The 17,690-nt window shown below is 43.3% G+C and overlaps 1 protein-coding gene across 1 annotated transcript in view; it reads right to left on the reverse strand.

The window, feature by feature from the left end:
* LOC139921870 (protein kinase C beta type) overlaps positions 1 to 17,690 on the reverse strand; it is a 97,410-nt gene that overhangs the window by 1,512 nt on the left and 78,208 nt on the right. The window contains exon 16 of the mRNA XM_071912251.1: positions 8,371 to 8,511. Coding sequence (XP_071768352.1) covers positions 8,371 to 8,511 — 141 coding nt within the window. The remainder of the gene's footprint in view (positions 1 to 8,370; positions 8,512 to 17,690) is intronic.

Below are 17,690 nucleotides of genomic sequence, written 5' to 3' on the forward strand. Positions count from 1 at the left end.
CCTATGCAATAGCAATCAAAGTCTTACAAAGAAGTGACAGGTGAGGGAGTGTAATCATTTGCATTTTTTTAAATACAGAGCAATTAACATTAGGTAACGTTTTTTGCATGTATAGCAATTTGGAATAAAACTCATTGTTCATTTCAGCTCACTTCATTTCCTCAGTGTGACCATTGGGGAACTCGGCGAGAGCTTATATACCCGTGAGATGTGCGTCCGTCTAAGTGTATAAAGTAAGTTATTAACTTGAAAACCATATTTCCCCGACAGTATCCCTCACGGGGGCTTCGGGCCGAGCGATTTCTTTTTTTTCCTACATCTACATCACCGCATTGAGCTTTAATTAACACAACAAGGATTCAGTGTCCTCTGACAACATCACCCAGAGGAAAACTACAAACTCATTAAATCTCTAGAACTCGGAAAAGCAAATGAAATTAAGCCAGACTGTTTACAGTTTGGGGAAATGTGGGAGATGATACATGCGCGGCAGACCTGGGTCAAATAGTGTTTTGCAACTAATTCCTTTGCATTTGTTTTAGCCTGTTTTTGGTACTAGATGGGAGGAATTTGCCACATAGGAAAATGGCAGAAAGTTTAGATAATCACAGAAAAGTTTTTGAAAATCAATGCAGTAAGCTACAACTTAGTGTGAGCTGTCAGTGTGGGAAGCACCTCCCATCTGATACTTGAATCAGAGTAAAACAAACATTAAGAATTAAAAACTAAATGAGGGTTGTTACTGGCTTTGTTTTTTGGTGAAATGCCCCTTTAGGAAAACACAATAAGAGTGGGTAATGTGTTTCAATGGTTTGGTTTTGAGGCTGAAAGAGTTTAAGGGGCCCTTTCTGTTAAAAGTAGTGCACTGCATATAGAGGGTAGGGCTTTCATTTGAGACTGAGCCCTAGAGCATGCAGATAAACAGAAACACACGAGACAACCGTGAACACACAGAGAGAAACACAAGTAAAAATGCGTGGATGAGAGGATGGCTGGGTGGGGGATGTGGAGGGGTTGATGCATGGTGGCAGAGTGAAGGATGGACGGATGGATGGATGGATGGATGGATGGAGAAGTCGGTTGCTTTAGTGGGCGGACGGATGGATAAACAGATGGCTGGATGGACAGACAGACGACGAGTGGAGACAAAAGCTAAAGTTCAAAAGTTCATTATGTCGGCATGGCATCCGTTTGTCATTGGGAGGAATCAATCAAGCAGTCAACCAACCGATCGGTCGCTCAATCAATCAAGTATTCAAGCGATCGTTCGACCAATACCAGCATCCAGACTGTTCGAAAGAGAATATATAGAAGCAGAAACAACATTTGGAGGTATAGAGAAACGCCGATGGCGCAAACTGAACCCATGTTGCTCAAGTAAGTCCTATAGCCTCGCACCGAAAAAGATCAAAGAACCACTTTCAGCTGCTACACTCAACCTTTTTTTTTTCCCCTAAGCTTTTATGCAGGGTAAACACATCAGTTCTTGGAAAAGAAAACATCTGAACCTTTATTCATACAGTCATTCTTCCCAGTAGGAAGAGCAGAGAGAGAGAGAGAGAGAGAGAGAGAGAGAGAGAGAGAGAGAGAGAGAGAGAGAGAGAGAGAGAGCGGAGAAAGGTGAAAGACAAAAGACATAAGAGACGAGATCAAACAGAGAGGAGCGAGAGACGCAGGAGGAGAGAAGAGAGAGAGAGAGAGAGAGAGAGAGAGAGAGAGAGAGAGAGGAGGAGGAGAGATCAGAGAACATATGTTAGTAGACGCATCAGAGGAGAGCAGGAACGCACCTGAATGTTAAACAACCCGGTTCAAATGGTGACCTCTGACTAGCTCGCGCACACACACACACACACACACACAAGTATATACCCATGCATGCAGGAGACACAGAGGAGACACATATGCATACACATACACACACATTCATATGCACATACATGCACACAAGTACATGAGCTCACACATTCATGCACACGAACACAGATGCTTACATACACATTGCTCCATTCCTCCCTGATCCAGCGTAGAACACACTCACACACACACACACACACACACAAAGCCCCAGCGGGCCAAGACAGCTGCATAAAAAGCTCAACTCAGAAAAACTCTTTAGCAGCAGTGTGGCCTAAGGCTGTGTGTGTGAGTGTGTGTACATGTTGTGGCGTGAGTGTGTGTGTGTGCGTGTGCATGGTTGTGTATCTGAGTAAATGTGTGCCTTAGCATGTGGGTGTGCAACACAGGCTTGTGTGTGTATTTGTGCTTGTCTGTGTGTGTGTGTGTGTGTATGAGAGATTGCATGTGAGATGACATCATCCTGACTCTAGTTATGATCAAACTAATCTTGTTGGACCACAGACACAGAATGCATAAGATTGACACACACACACACACACACACACACACACACACACACACACACACACACGCACACGCACGCACGCACGCACACACACAACCTCCAACAAAATAATTGACTCTTCAGCAGAGTAATCAGTGTTTTATATGTGCCTGATTAACCTCGCTCAACTGTGTGTGTGTGTGTGTTTGTCTATGAGTGGAAGGGCATATACTGTCAACCGCCAATTATTGTGGTGAATGAGTGTGTAAGTACGTGTGTTAGCGTGTGTGTGTGAGTGTGTATGTGTGTGTATGGAGACGGCAGCTTTCCTCTGTCCTCACAGATCTGTCTGCTGCCATTAGGATCACAGTTACCACGGTGACACTGGGGAGGCGGGGGATTGGGGGGGCTATAGCAACGCCACGGACAACAACAGCCACTCCCTGTTATCTGCTATTTCCTCTCTGGAACCTAACACACACACACACACACACACACAAACACACACACACACACACACACACACACACACACAGAGGAAGCCATTGCTACCTGAAACTGAAGAGCAGAGAGAAAGGAAAGGATGGGAGAGTGAGGTGGATAGAGATGGGAAGGAGATGGATGTGGGAGAGAAGAAGAGGAAGAGAGGTAAAGAGAGGCATAGTGGAGGAAGATGAGAGAGGATAAGAGAAGAGAGAGAAGAAGAGTGAAAGGTGTAGAGGAAGAGAGAGAGCAAGATGAAATGGAGGGAGGCAGTCAGCATTAGTCAGGTGGGTGAAGTCACAGCCTCTGAAGTTGGCAGGAACGTAACAAGCTGCAGCACACTCACACACACACACACACACACACACTCACACACAGGGCCAGTCTCTCCTGTTAACTGACTCTCCTACACCTTTTAAGGTCTCCTAACTCCCCTCTCTATCTTCCTGTTTGGTTCCTTCCTCGCTGTTGGGTGAAAACCTCATAACTCCAATTTTGGTGATTTTTCATATTTTAACTTCACTTGAAAGATTACATGCTCCTCTGTGGGTTGAGAAAATTCTAACACACTTGGTCTTATGAAACCCTTTTGAAGCCAACTAGATAAACTCAAAGTTAGTGAAGTTAGTGAAGTTGGAGATACAAGGTTTTCACCCAACAACAGCGTTATGTCTTCAGCTGTTAGTTTGTCTGTCTGTCAGCAGGATTCCTCAAAAACTTATGAACAGATCTCCATTAAGTTTAGTGGACAGATAGGCCTTGGGCCAAGGAACAATTGATTACATTTTGGTGGTGATCCAGATCTGGGATTTCCGCCAATAGACGATTATTGTTTCTCAGCCATGAACATGAAACTAACTGAGACAGACTTGATTCCAGATCCGGAGGGTGTGTTTGCAGGGTCAAGAAATCAATTGAATTTTAAAGTTTTAGTGATAGGAAAGATGCCTTTGGGTGTAACAGCGAGTTGGAGAATTGTTCAGCGTTGGCGGAGGTTTGCGCTCTCCGAGTTCCTTCTAGTTTTTCCTGGGGAAGAGTTTTATTGAGCCATGCATGTTCAGGGCTTTTTTTTCTGCTGCTGCCTGCTCCACATTCGTACAGTTATACACACCTGGGAGCTGCCCAGTGCAACCACAGTCTCCCACTGTTGGCTACTGAGCAGCTCCACTGGGCTATTAGAGGGTTGAGTGCCTTGAGTTCCTCAGCAGCAGCTTTTAAGGAAGTGAAGGAAATCTAGCTCACTTTCTCTCATTCACTTTCCCAGATTTTGAGCCAGTAGTAGTCGTCCGTCCTTTCCTTTCCTTTCTCCCTCTCTCCCCCTGCAAGACCTCCTCCAATCCCTCTCCCTCTCCCCACCCTCCTTCTCTCCTTCCTTCTCCTCTCTCCCTCTATCCTTCGTTCCAGCAAGCACAGTGAGGATTGAGGTGAGAGTCCTCTGGGCGCTGTCTGGCACTGGTATAAATAAATGAATGAGAGAGAGAGAGGGGAGGGGAGGGGTGAAAGAGAGGGAGTTGTTTTACCCCCCTCCCCCCTCCCTCTGCGGCCTCCACCTGTCTTCCTTCTCTCCCTTCTTTCTGTCTCAAGGCAAAGCCACAAAGCGGCGAGCCAAACCTCTCAGCTCATGCATATTTCTGTCTGTTTCATCAAAACAACATCTGTAAAACAACAGATTAGCAGTTAGTGCTCAAGTGTGGCATCGTTATCATCATCATCATCATATTCTTCATCACTGTCATCATCATCACTATCACCATGGTCATTGCTGTCGCCGTCGCCATTACCATCACTATTGTTACTGTCAATTTCATAAAAATCAGCATTATCTAACACAGTGGTTCCCAAAGTGGGGGTCGAGACACCAATGGGGGGTCGCGAGATGAGTTCCAGAATGTGTGAAATACAATTTAAAAACGATTAACAATAGCCTATTTTAACCATAATTGTTACGAAAGGTAAAAATAGTATTTAAATTTAAAATAATACAATGCAGATAAAAAAATATGTCATCAGCCTACCGATTTTCTTTGTCCCCACGCGACCCTTGAGGTGATTACGACAGATTAGCGACAGCATCGTTGAGGTCATTTGCGGCACCAAAGGAAACATTGCGAACGTAGCTAACTAGCTCAAATCAAAAGGCTTAAGCCTAGCATATTATTTTCGTCAAAATGAAACATTGGTTAATACCAATCAAAGACAAAGCAGAGAGGCCAGCAGAGGAGAGCGGAGAAGCAGTTCCACCGTCAGAAAGGCCATCGACCTCTGGTACGGGAGGAGACCGCTGTGTGGGTAAGGACATCCATCAGCAGTCGGACCAGCCTTCCTCCAAGTGTCGAAAGTATCGAGAGGAATATATCCAGTATGGATTCACATGCGTCGTTGTCAACAATGTACAACATCCCCAATGTGTCGTGTGCACTGAGGTGCTTGCACATGAAAGCCTAAAGCCCGTAAAAATGCTACGACACTTGAAAACCAAGCACTCCTCCCTTGCTGCGAAACCAGTAGACTTTTTCCGCCAAAAGGAGCGAGAGTTGCTAGGCCAAAAGAAAGTCCTGACAAAACAAACAACAATCCCTGCCAAAGCTCAAAAGGCATCATATGAGGTGGCATACTTAATTGCACAGGCAAAAAAGCCACGCACAATCGGGGAAACCCTAATCAAACCCGCTGCTATAGCTATAAGTCGGGCTATGCATGGGGATAAACTGGCCCGTGAGCTAGAATCAGTGCCGCTGTCTAACGGCACCATTGCCCGGCGCATCACCGACTTAGCCCAGGACATAAAGTGTCAGCTGATTGACAGAGTGAAAAAAGGGAAATATGCTTTACAGATATATCAAACTATGCCCAGCTGCTTGTATTCGTCAGATACAGTTTTGACGGAAAACTTGAGGAGGACATGCTTATTTGCACTGCGCTGGATGGAAAGTGCACAGGCGAGGACATTTTCACAAAACTTGACAACAAACTAAAAGAAGAGGGACTGTCTTGGGACGAGTGCATCGGTGTTTGTACAGACGGTGCTGGGGCGATGCTGGGGAAAAAGAAAGGACTGAAAGCAAGAGTCTTACAAGTGGCGCCTCACGTAAATTTCACCCACTGTATTATACACAGAGAAGCTCTTGCAAGCAAAACACTCGACCCAGAGCTTAAAAGTGTTCTTGACACTGCGATAAAAATGGTCAACTACATAAAAACGCGTCCACTCAACACCAGGCTGTTTGCCACTCTCTGCAACGAACTGGGCTCGGAGCATGAGGGCCTGCTGTTCCATACTGAGGTGAGGTGGCTTTCGCGAGGAAATGTTCTCACCCGCCTGTATGAGCTGCGGGATGAGGTGCGCTTATTTCTGATGGAGAATGGGTCCCAGCTCGCTGACCACCTGACTGACCTGACTGGTTAACAAGGCTAGCGTATTTATCTTGCATATTTGATAAACTGAATGGACTTAATATGTCATTGCAAGGTGAAAACACAAGCATCCTGTCGATGAATGATAAAATCCATGCATTCATGAGGAAAGTCGAACGTTGGACTGTGCGAGTTGAAATGGGTAGGATTGATATGTTTCCTGAGCTGGATGAATTCATGGAGGAAAATGAACTGAGTGTTAACACAGTGAAGAAGTCTATCACTACCCACCTTCAAGCCCTCCTGGCATGCTTTAACAAGTATTTCCCAGAGGAAAGAGCTCCGGAACAATATGACTGGATAAGATCACCATTCACTGTAACGACCGTACAACACCTGTCATCCGACCTGGAGGACGCACTGGTTGAACTGTCAAGCGATCGAACCTTAAAAACAGCGTTTCATTCCAAGACGCTGGCTGAGTTCTGGATTTCAGTCGAGAGGGAATACCCACAGCTATGCAAGGCCGCAATGGATGTACTGATGCCGTTTGGATCTACCTACTTATGCGGAAAGACTTTCTCGGCACTGACGTACATTAAAAATAAGTACAGATCGCGACTGAACGTGGAGGATGATCTCCGAGTGGCCGTCTCCAAAATTAAACCCAGACTGGACTTGTTGTGCTCCAAGCATAGTGCCCACCCATCTCATTTAAGTTTAACGTTACTAAATTAAATTACTATATAAATGAATATTATGGTTGTTAGGCTATTGTGTTCTTTTGTGTTGTCGTTATGCCCGTGTTTGAATAGCCTAGGCCTATTAGTGCGTGTGTGCGCGAACGTTTGTATGCTTCAACCACCTCCGGGGATAGTGGGGGTCGCGAGTCTCTGGCACCGTTATTTTGGGGATCGGGGGCTGAAAAGTTTGGGAACCTATGATCTAACAGTCATCATCGCCATCATCATCACCATCATCATCATCATCGCAATCCTCATCAGTACCTTAAGTATCGACAACTCATCACTGCCTTTGCCAACGTCATCGCCATCTTCATCGTCCTATAATCATCATCCTCATCCAACACATTATCATCAACATCATCTTCCTCCTCTTCCTCATCATCATCCTCATCGCCACAAGGAGCATCATCATCATCACTGGTAGCATCATCATCATCCTCGTCATCATCACAATTATTATCATCATCAGCACCACCACCATCATCACCATCATCATCATTCATCATCATCATCATCATTTCCTGACTTACCTGAGCGTATTACCCCAAACAGAAGAAGGGACAGAGACAGAGAGATCACATTGGAAGAGTAAAGATAAGTAAAATAAAAGAAGACAGAGACAGAAGAGAGAGAGAAAGGGTCAAAGGAATGCAGAGGAAGTTAGAATGAAAGGAGGGGAGGAGTTAAATTCAGATATGCACTTCCTTACTCAGGCTTTGAGATCTCAAAAGGTAAAAGGGTCAAGTCAGCGTCACTGTTAGACTTACAGCTTTGGGTTTGAAAAGGCGACTATACTTGGGGTGTAATGGTAAAGTTAGCGTTAGCATCAGAACTACAGTTAAAGAATGAAAGTTTTGGGTTTGAAGGATGACGAATTTTCCCTTTTAGGTTTCATGGGTCAAATTAGGGTCTGTGTCAGACTTGAAGGGGGACTCCCTCATCTAATCTAATCTAGTCTAGTCTGATCTAATCTAATCTAGTCTACTCAAACCAAATCAAATCAAGTCTAGTCTAGTCTAATCTGATTTGATCTAGTCTAGTCAAATCAAATCAAATCACGTCTAGTTTAATCTGATCTAATCTAATCTAATCTAGTCTAGTCTAGTCTAGTCTAATCAAATCAAATCAAGTCTAGTCTGATCTAGTCTAGTCAAATCAAGTCTAGTCTGGTCTAGCCTAGCCTAGTCTAGTCTGATCTGATCTAGTCTAGTCTAGTCTAGTCAAATCTAGTCTAGTCTAGTCTAGTCTAGTCTGATCTGATCTAATTTAGTCAAGTCAAATCAAATCAAATCAAATCAAGTCTAGTCTAGTCTAATCAAGGGTTAGGAGTTGGAGTGTAAAAGCAAAGTGAGCATCAGTATCAGAACGAAAGCTTGGGGTTTGAAGGGCGTCTGTACCTCCTTATTCAGGGGTCAGGGGTCAAGCCGGGCTCGGCATCACACTTACAGCTTTGGGTTTGAACGGCGGCTGCACCTCCTTGTTCTCCAGCTTCTCCCAGTCCATGTAGCGGAAGAAGCCGTGCTCCCGGATGTCCCGCTCCCCCTCCGGACCGCAGCCCAGCCGCTTCCCGGGATGCTTTGTCATCAGCTGCTCAGACAGAGGGAAGGAAAGGGGTTAAGAGATAGACTTACTTCTATTTGTTTACATCCTTCCTTCCTACCTTCTGAACTCCCTCAATGTTCAATTTTGTCCACTATCCATTCCTCCTTCCTTTATTTGTTATTTCCTTCCCTTCCATTATATATATGCTGCAATTTCACATAGTTTTTCTTCATATTCTCATTTTTCCTCTTATTTGTTATATTGCATATATAGATATTTTCCACTGAGCAATTTTACAGTGATTAGCCATTTAAAAGACATTGAAATGGATAGAGTCATCTAGGCTAAAATAAGGCTACATAGGGTTAAAAAAGTGAAAGTTTAGTTTCTGGAGTATATGACAAATATAAAGCCTTAACTTACATACATATGACCATACATATGAGTACATATGGACTCCTCTGGTGCATATTTTTCATATTTAGGCTGGGTTATATGAGAGTTAAAGCATAGACATGACTTTGAAATGACATCTAGTGCTCAGTGGGTTATTTCATACTGCGCATATTTAATATTTTATTTTATATTTTCTCATCTTGCACATATTCTCGCACTCTTACTGTAACACTGTAATCCATAACTTTTCACTTTCATTCATATATTTCTCCCTAACGTATTCTAATGTTGGAATCATTGGTTGTGTACAATTATTTGACCCTATTCTAATATATATATTTTTTTCTATGCTGTATCCTCTTACTATTTGCTGCTGCAACCGCTCTATTTCCCCCAGATTCATCATATCTTAATTTATTCCTGTCGCTTTCCCTCAGTGTTTTCCATCCTTGATTCCCTCTCTCATTCATCTGTTTTTAATTGTCTCTCTCTCTTTCTCCCTTACTCCCTTTCATCCATCCACCCTACTATCTATCATCTTGGAAGCCTTTGCCTGAGGACCCCATATAGGCGGTCAAGCCAGTGCCTGTGAATAAATATATAACCGGTGTTTTAGTTTTTTTTTGTTTTGTTTTTTTACCACAGGCATAATGAAGAGTCATTTAAGATGTCTGTCCACACCAAGCTTTAAAAACAGGACCAAGTGTCATGACGTTAGTGTGTGTGTGTGTGTGTGTGTGTGTGTGTGTGTGTGTGTGTGTGGGCGTGCCTCCCTCAGGAGCGGCAGTCATAACTCATTACATTAGCACTAAAATAACATTTACCATGGGACAGTCAACCTTACTCACATTACACACACACACACACACACACACACACACGCACACATATACACAAAGACCGCTGCAATTTCAAAGTCAAAAGTCAACCGTTGAATGAGGAATATTTTCTTAGATGAAAAATAAAAATGTAATTGAGTGTTTGTATGGAAAATTCTCCTCTGAAACACTAAGTGACCATAGCGGGCATCTCTCTCTCTCTCTCGTCCATTTCTCCTTGCTTTTTCCTTTATCACTCTCTTTTAGTCTCTCTCTCTGGCAATGTTGAACACAGTAGGAGGAACAATAGTGGAAAAGGTTGTATGTGTGTGTATTTGTGTGTGTGTGTGTGTGTGTGTGTGCGCCTGCCTGCCTTCGCATGTGTAAGGACAAATTCGCACGATTAGGCTTTGCTGTAGAATCATGTAGAGTTTAACACATCATGTAGCTAGCGCAAGAAGAATATAGTAGCAGCTTGTCTGTGTGTGTGTGCGTGTGTGTGTGTGTGTGTGTGTGTGTATGTGTGTGTGTGTGTGTGTGTCCCCTCGCTGGCCATGAAATATGGATGCTGGTTAGGGTGGAAGCAGGGGAGTGGAAAGGTCCCTGATCACTCACTTTCCACACATGAGCTCACACACATATACACGCATGTACACACACACACACACACACTCACACACACACGCCTGCATATACATGGACCCAGTATGCAGGATGCAAGATTTAAGCCTTTAAAACACAAACACACAGAGACGCACACTTGCATTTATACTATAGTATACTGTACTTGTGAAGATAGTGTGTTTCCTAACATCTAACCCTAGTATTCATCTTTCTATCCTTTTCTATACTTTTAACAGGTTGGCATTTAATTAAGTTTATTTTATGTCCATGGCTTTTTACCCTTTTCTTACCCTTTTATCTTTTATTTCTTACTTTTGCAGCTACCTGGTATTTTATGGTATTATAGTATTTTATATCATATTATATTCATAGAATTTTTTTTTTTTTTCTCGGTAATGCTTTATTTTACAGCCCGCTAATTACGGTGTAACTAGTTTGTAATTATGGGGTACTGATAAAATGACAATGCTGTAGTTACAGGGTAACAAAACAAGAAGTCCGGGAATTAAGGGGGAACTTAATTGCCGGTAAAAAACAAATAATTACAGGGTACAATACCGTAATTAGGGGGGATTAAACAAATGTTATTGGTGCTTAAAGGTTCATGCGTTGGGAAAAGGTAGTAGTAGGCAGTAGTAAGATTAGAGTGAGCTAACTTGTGGCTTAAAACAGTGAAAGTGCAATAGGAATTAGCAATTAGATAGATGTTTTCCGCATAAAAATATGATATCTTAATACAAATTCCAAATATTCAGTTATGTGTTTTTTAATCATGTGTAGTTTATAAACCATGTACGAAGTGAGACATCTCTGGCATCAAAGTTTACTGGAGCCTGAGCTTCATCTGATGAATCATAATGCAGCTGGACAGAATGCAGCAGAGTTCAGAGAGTTTAGAATGTCAGTGTCATAAAGACAGACTGACCTGAACACAGACTCAGACTCACAGTTTCATCTCTGAACGGTGTTCACCTGCACATTGAGACAGAAAACTCACGTTGCATTCATTTGGAGAAACATCAACAATATCTGCCTTTTACAAAGGAACCCATGGAGAGTGATTTCCATCTTGGTAAGCCACATGTATTTTTAATTTTATTATTCAACAGGAAAAGATTAGTAGAGGATTTTGTTGAACAGATAAACAAGGGATAGACAGTCAGGATAGACTTCTTGTCTGTGTTGAAGGATTTGCATTTGTGTCTAGTTCTTCCTTAGTTTGATTTACATTGTAAATTCATAGTTAGATTTGAAAGGCATAAGATGAAGCTATGATGAAGCATGTTGACCTTGAATGAAGCTGCATCATGTGCCCTCATGGTTATTTGTTTCATAAAGATGTTGCCATTGCATTTCTTTCAGCATCAATGCAAATGGTCGCACAACTCAATACCCTTAATGACGATCGCCATGACAACATCAACTACATGTTTGCAAAAGTCCTGAATAAGGAGCAGTACCTTTATGCTGAAGCCTCTAGTTTCTCTGGAGTGACTGCTGAGCTCGACTCTGACCTGTCACCTCAGTCTGCTGTTGGTCTTGGCTCCAAACCTGCTTGTGGATTTGAGAGCCTCACTATATGGGAACCAATAGCCAGTGCAGCTTCATCAGCATACAAACTTCTCTTGGACATGGACAAAGGAGACCTTCCTCCCACAGAGAAAGAGCCTCCTCTCATGACCGAGGACACAGCATTAGGAAATGCTGGAGCATCCATCCACCCAGTTCAGTATGTTGAGGCTCCAGTGACTGATGAATTCAAACTCATTGAGAGATTGAGGCTGCTTCAGCACTCCCACTTTGGTTTTGACGATGACTACCACCTGGAGGCAGTTGGAAAGAGATACCTCTATGCTCCCCCAGGTGACACATCTGGATTTGTGGCTGACTGCTGCTCACCCTGTGGATCCACTCTGGGCTGCCTGGATGAGTGGGAGCCACTGGTCAAATCCCACTTTGACTTGGAGAAGGAGGGATTTGGTGAGGAGGTCCTCTACGCTTCATCACATCTCTCTAGATTTGTAGTTGACTGCTCCTCACAGCATGGGCCGACTCTGGACCATCTTGGCAAATGGGAACCTGTTGTCAGCAGCACTGACTCTCACCTGATGCTGTTCCTCTCAGTCCTCCTGGAGGAGGAGGAACTTGCTGAAAAGCACATGAATGCTTCCTCATCAGTGAGTTCTACATTTATGGCTGCCTGCGCTGCACACCATGCCCCTACTCAAGATCATCTTGATGAATGGGAGCCAATCGTCAAAGCTGAATCTAAACTGACGCTGTTCCTCCAGGACTTGGAGGAAGAGGACGAACAATGTCCTTTTATCATCCAGAGGGAAACGTTCAGCTCTTGTGCACAGACTGAGGCCGCTGCTGAAAGCTCTGTCACTGTCCTGCATCAACCTGAATGTTGTGAGGGAACAGAAGTCACTGTGCTCTCTGCTGGACCTGACAATATCTCCACCTCAGAGGAGGCTCTCCCATCTCTCTTGAATACACCCTGATTCACCTGCTTAAGGAAGGATCAACCAATCTGCTTCAGGAGTCCCAGGCTCCAGCCATCCGGGTTGAGGTCAAAGCTCCACCAAGCCTTGTGGTTGAAACTGTAAAGGATCTGTGCTGTCTGACCCTGAAAAAGACACTAACCCTAACCCCGTCCAACTGGTCGAACCTACAGGCCCTCAGAGTTCCAGTGCCAAAGACAGCCTGTCGACAAAACCAAAGAAGAAGAACAGGTCTTTTCTTGGCTGGCCGCATATTCCGGAGGAAGAACAAGATATCTGCTGACAACATGGCTGCAACAGCAGAGACGCCGCTCCAACAGACCTGCCAGACAGAAGCAGATGAGCCAAAGCCCTGCTTGAACTCCCTCTCACCTGCAGTCCACTTCTGAACTGCTGTCATCTTCCTATCCACTTTACACAATTGAACAGCTGAATCATTTTATTTGAATACATTTATTTGCACCCTACTGTTACAGTGTCTTTGCGCATTTCTTCAAAACACACCTGTATTCCTGCAGTTATGGGTAACCTGTAGCCTAAAGCAGTGAAAGTGTAATGGAATTAGTAAATATATGTTGGCCATTAACATTTTCTATACCTCTATTACTAACAATATAATCAATACATCCAGCACCCTGACAATCAGCACTGGCGCGACGCAGGGATGTGTGCTCTCCCCTCTGCTCTTCTCCCTCTACACAAACGACTGCACCTCAGGAGACCCATCTGTTAAACTCCTGAAGTTTGCAGACGACACAATGGTCATCGGCCTCATCCGAGATGGTGACGAGTCTGCATACAGACGGGAGGTTGATCGGCTGGCCCTCTGGTGTGGTCATAACAACCTGGAGCTGAACAAGCTCAAAGCTGTGGAGATGACAGCGGACTTCAGGAGGAGCCCCCCAACACTGCCCCCCCTCACCATACTCAACAGCACCGTGTCTGCTGTGGAAAACTTCAGGTTTCTGGGATCCACAATCTCCCAGGACCTAAAGTGGGCGTCCAACATAGACACACTCATCAAAAAGGCCCAGCAGAGGATGTACGTCCTATGCCAGCTCAGGAAGTTCAACCTACCTCAGGAGCTGCTGATCCAGTTCTACTCTGCAATAATCCAGTCTGTTCTCTGCACATCCATCACTGTCTGGTTTGGATCGGCCACCAAACAGGACAGGAACAGACTACAAAGGACAGTCAGGACTGCAGAAAAAATCATTGGTGCCAACCTGCCCTCCATTCAGGACTTATACATCTCCAGAGTCAGGAAACGGGCAGAAAAGATCACTGCAGACCCATCACACCCTGGACACAACCTGTTCCAACTCCTCCCCTGTGGTAGGCGCTACAGAACACTGTACGCCAAAACAACCAGACACAAGAACAGTTTCTTCCCACAGGCCATCACTCTGATGAACACTTAATCAGTCACACAGTGACAGAAACTATCCCTGTGCAATAAACCTGTAACACCTACTTCATGTATATAATTACCCCCCCCCCCCCAAAAAAAAAGCAGGAGTGAAAGGCCCAGACCAGGGATTTCCTCCTGCTCCTCCTCCCCCATCATCATCATCTGTACAATATCTGATTTGTGTATATAATGTGTGTATAATGTATGTAATGTGTAATATCTCATATATATAATGTAACCTGTTACATCAACAACTCCATATTTATTCCAGCATTTGAATAACTTTGCACTCTGCACCATTGCACTATTGTCCTAGTGTTGTTTACATATGTGTATATATATATATATATATATGTATATATATATATATATATATACATTTTTATATATATGCATATTTGTACATAGTAGTTAGATGTTTACGTTTACCTCTGTTCATTTTGTTGTCCTTGTTTTTAGCTGTATATTTATTCTGTGTTAGTACATCGAGAGCAACGAAAAACCGGAGTCAAATTCCTTGTATGTGTACATACTTGGCCAATAAAGCTGATTCTGATTCTGAATATTTATTCTAAATGTCGCTGTTTTTTCACTGAGAGTCCATTTTGCTTTTAATATACCACTTGTTTTCTGTAAAAAAAAAAAAAAAATTATTATTATGGTAATGTTGTAATTATTTTTTAAGTATGCAGTAATTACAAAAACAAATTGCAAGTTGCAAATATTTTATTACTGTTAATTGCTTAGCTTTGTATGTTTATTTTGTTTGTTTTGTTTTTATTATATTTTTTATGCGTAGCATTTTGGGCTACATTTTGTATGAAAGTAACTATGCAAGTTATTATTATTATTATTATTGTTATAATTATTACTTAAGTCATTAGTTGGCAGAGTGACATCATGTTTACAGACTGGATTCTCTACATTGCGGAGATACAGAACACTGAACTTTACAACATGAGCTTTGTTTTGCAGAAACGGAAAAAAATATCCTGCAATGTTTGGAATAGAAGGCTTCATTTAATCTTCATAAGGGTAGGGCAGTAAGGAGACACACACTCTCTCACACACACACACACACACGCACAGTTAACCCAGGCGGTGCTGGCGGGGCGCAGTGGGAGCTGTGGGGGCGGATGGAGACGAGCTTTCATGCTCCGCTGAAGATCCACTGTTGTAGCACTACAACCCAATAATCATCACTAATACATTACACAGCCTTGTGTGTGTGTGTGTGTGTGTGTGTGTGTGAGAGAGAGAGAGTGTGTGTATTTGTCATCAATTTGCCGATGAAGCCTTCGCCTATGAATGTAAGTACATGAGAAAGTATGTTGGTGTGTTAACTCAAGCCTGAGAATGTGTGTGTCTTAATTCTTGCCTGCATTATGTATATGTTTGCGTGTGGGTGTGTGTGTGTGCTGCAGGGGGCTGGGTGGTTGTAGGGTAATGCAGAGGCTGTGTAAGGATGAAGGAGGCAGAGAGAAGAAAGGCGGCTACACCATGGAGCTTTGAAGAAAGATTAGGAAAGAGAGAATTAAAAAAAAAGAAAACTGGGAAGAGAGTGAGGGCCGAGAGAAAAAAAACCGGAGGGAATCGATCTTAATGTGAAATGACAGAAAAGAGAGGAAAAAAGGGACGGTTGTGGCTAAAATGAAGAGGATGGAGGGGCGAGAGAGAAGAAGATCGGTGGTGGGGTGAGAGGGGAGGAGAAAGAAAGAAAGAAAGAAAGTAAGCAAGAAAGAAAGAAAGAGAAAATCCATTCAAGACAGTAAAGGGAAGAAGAAGACAGAAAGAGAAGGAAACAGAGAGGGAGAGATGGATACTGCTACTACTACTACTAATAATAATAAATATTTGCATGGCACGTTTTAAAAGCAGACTGTACAAAGTGCTTTAACAATTTAATAAAACCAAATATCATACTCAAAGCATCTGTGTGTGTGTGTGTGTGCACATGCATGTATGTGCGTGCTACAAATGCTAGACATTGGCTTTATCTAACCTTTGCATGCACCCAGTGAATCTTCCACCACAGAAACCCCCCTCATCCACCCACTCTGCACGCCAGGACACATAAATCAAGCGCACCTTGAGTTAAACATTTCTGTCTCATTTGGCTGAAATATCCCCTAAGCTAGTTTCCCCTACCCAACAAGTGCAGTCATGTGATTCATCAGGGAAATGGATTATAGCCTCTTTGACCTGCATTGGCACTGTTGAGAGAGGCTGATCAATAACCAGGAGGTTGCTGGTTCTTCTTCTGTTTATTCGAAACATACCGGAAATATACAATGCATCACTTCCTGTGTGCCAGAGGATTTTTCCCGGGAAAGTCCTACCAAACACAGCAAATGTAAAGGTTTTCATGAATTGGCTATAGGTTGAATCACTATTGCATTATATCAATCTGTGATAGAGTAATTTATGAAAATGTTGTGGATTATTACTTTAATATCACACACAAACAAAGGTGAAAATAGCTTTCTGGTTTAGTAAATCACACTTGGGGATTGGTTTGATTTCCTTCTCCTCTAGAAAGAAAATAGATATTAATCCGATTAAAAGCACAAAAAGTCTGTGATTCAGTTTCTTCCTTGTTAATAAATTAGAATCTCCAGTTTTCACGTGTGCAGTAGTCCAGTAGTGTGTGTGTGCATGTTTCCTCATATGTGTGTGTGTGTGTGTGTGTGTGTGTAAGAAAGGATGAGAGTGCCATTCTCCTGGAGAGCCCTACAGCAGAGCCTGGTCAGGTCCTGAATGCCAATGAAATCACGAGAGAGAGAGAGAGAGAGAGAGAGAGAGAAGAGAGAGAAAGAGTAAGACAGAGGGAGAGAGAGAGAGAGAGAGAAGAGAGAGAGAGAGAATAGAGAGAAGAGAGAGAGAGAAGAGAGAGAGAGAGAGGAGAGAGAGAAGAAAGAGAGAGAGAGAGAGAGAGAAATGGAAAGATGAAAGATAGAGAGAGAGAGAGAGAGAGAGAGAGAGAGAGAGAGAGAGAGAAAGAGAAGAGAGAGAGATCCTGGTCTGTGTAACTGGATTGGATGTGTATCTACACATTCCATACATTATCTAGTGTGTGTGTATGTGTGTGTGTGTGTGTGTGTGTGTGCGGTTTGTAGTGGTCAGTGAAGCGTGGAGGTAGGAGATGAGACAGAGAGGTGGTTTGATAGAGAGGACCCACTCCATTTATAGCAGTAATCAGCTCAAACACATGCACACACACACACACACACACACACACACACACACTATGTTTCAAGGTGGGATAAGTTTGACCTATACATCGAACTGTGCCTAACCCTGTTTCTTTGTCTTTTACCCTGACACACACTTTCTTTCTCTCTCACACTCACAGTCACACTCACACTCTCTCACACACACACTCCCAGTCCAGTTGGGAAGTGTCACGGCATCATTTGGTATTGGCTGGTCTATTCTGAGGAGGAGGCTCCACGGCTAACTGAGCACACTGCA

This window comes from Centroberyx gerrardi, chromosome 7 (assembly GCF_048128805.1).
Source record: "Centroberyx gerrardi isolate f3 chromosome 7, fCenGer3.hap1.cur.20231027, whole genome shotgun sequence".
Lineage (NCBI taxonomy): Eukaryota > Metazoa > Chordata > Actinopteri > Beryciformes > Berycidae > Centroberyx > Centroberyx gerrardi.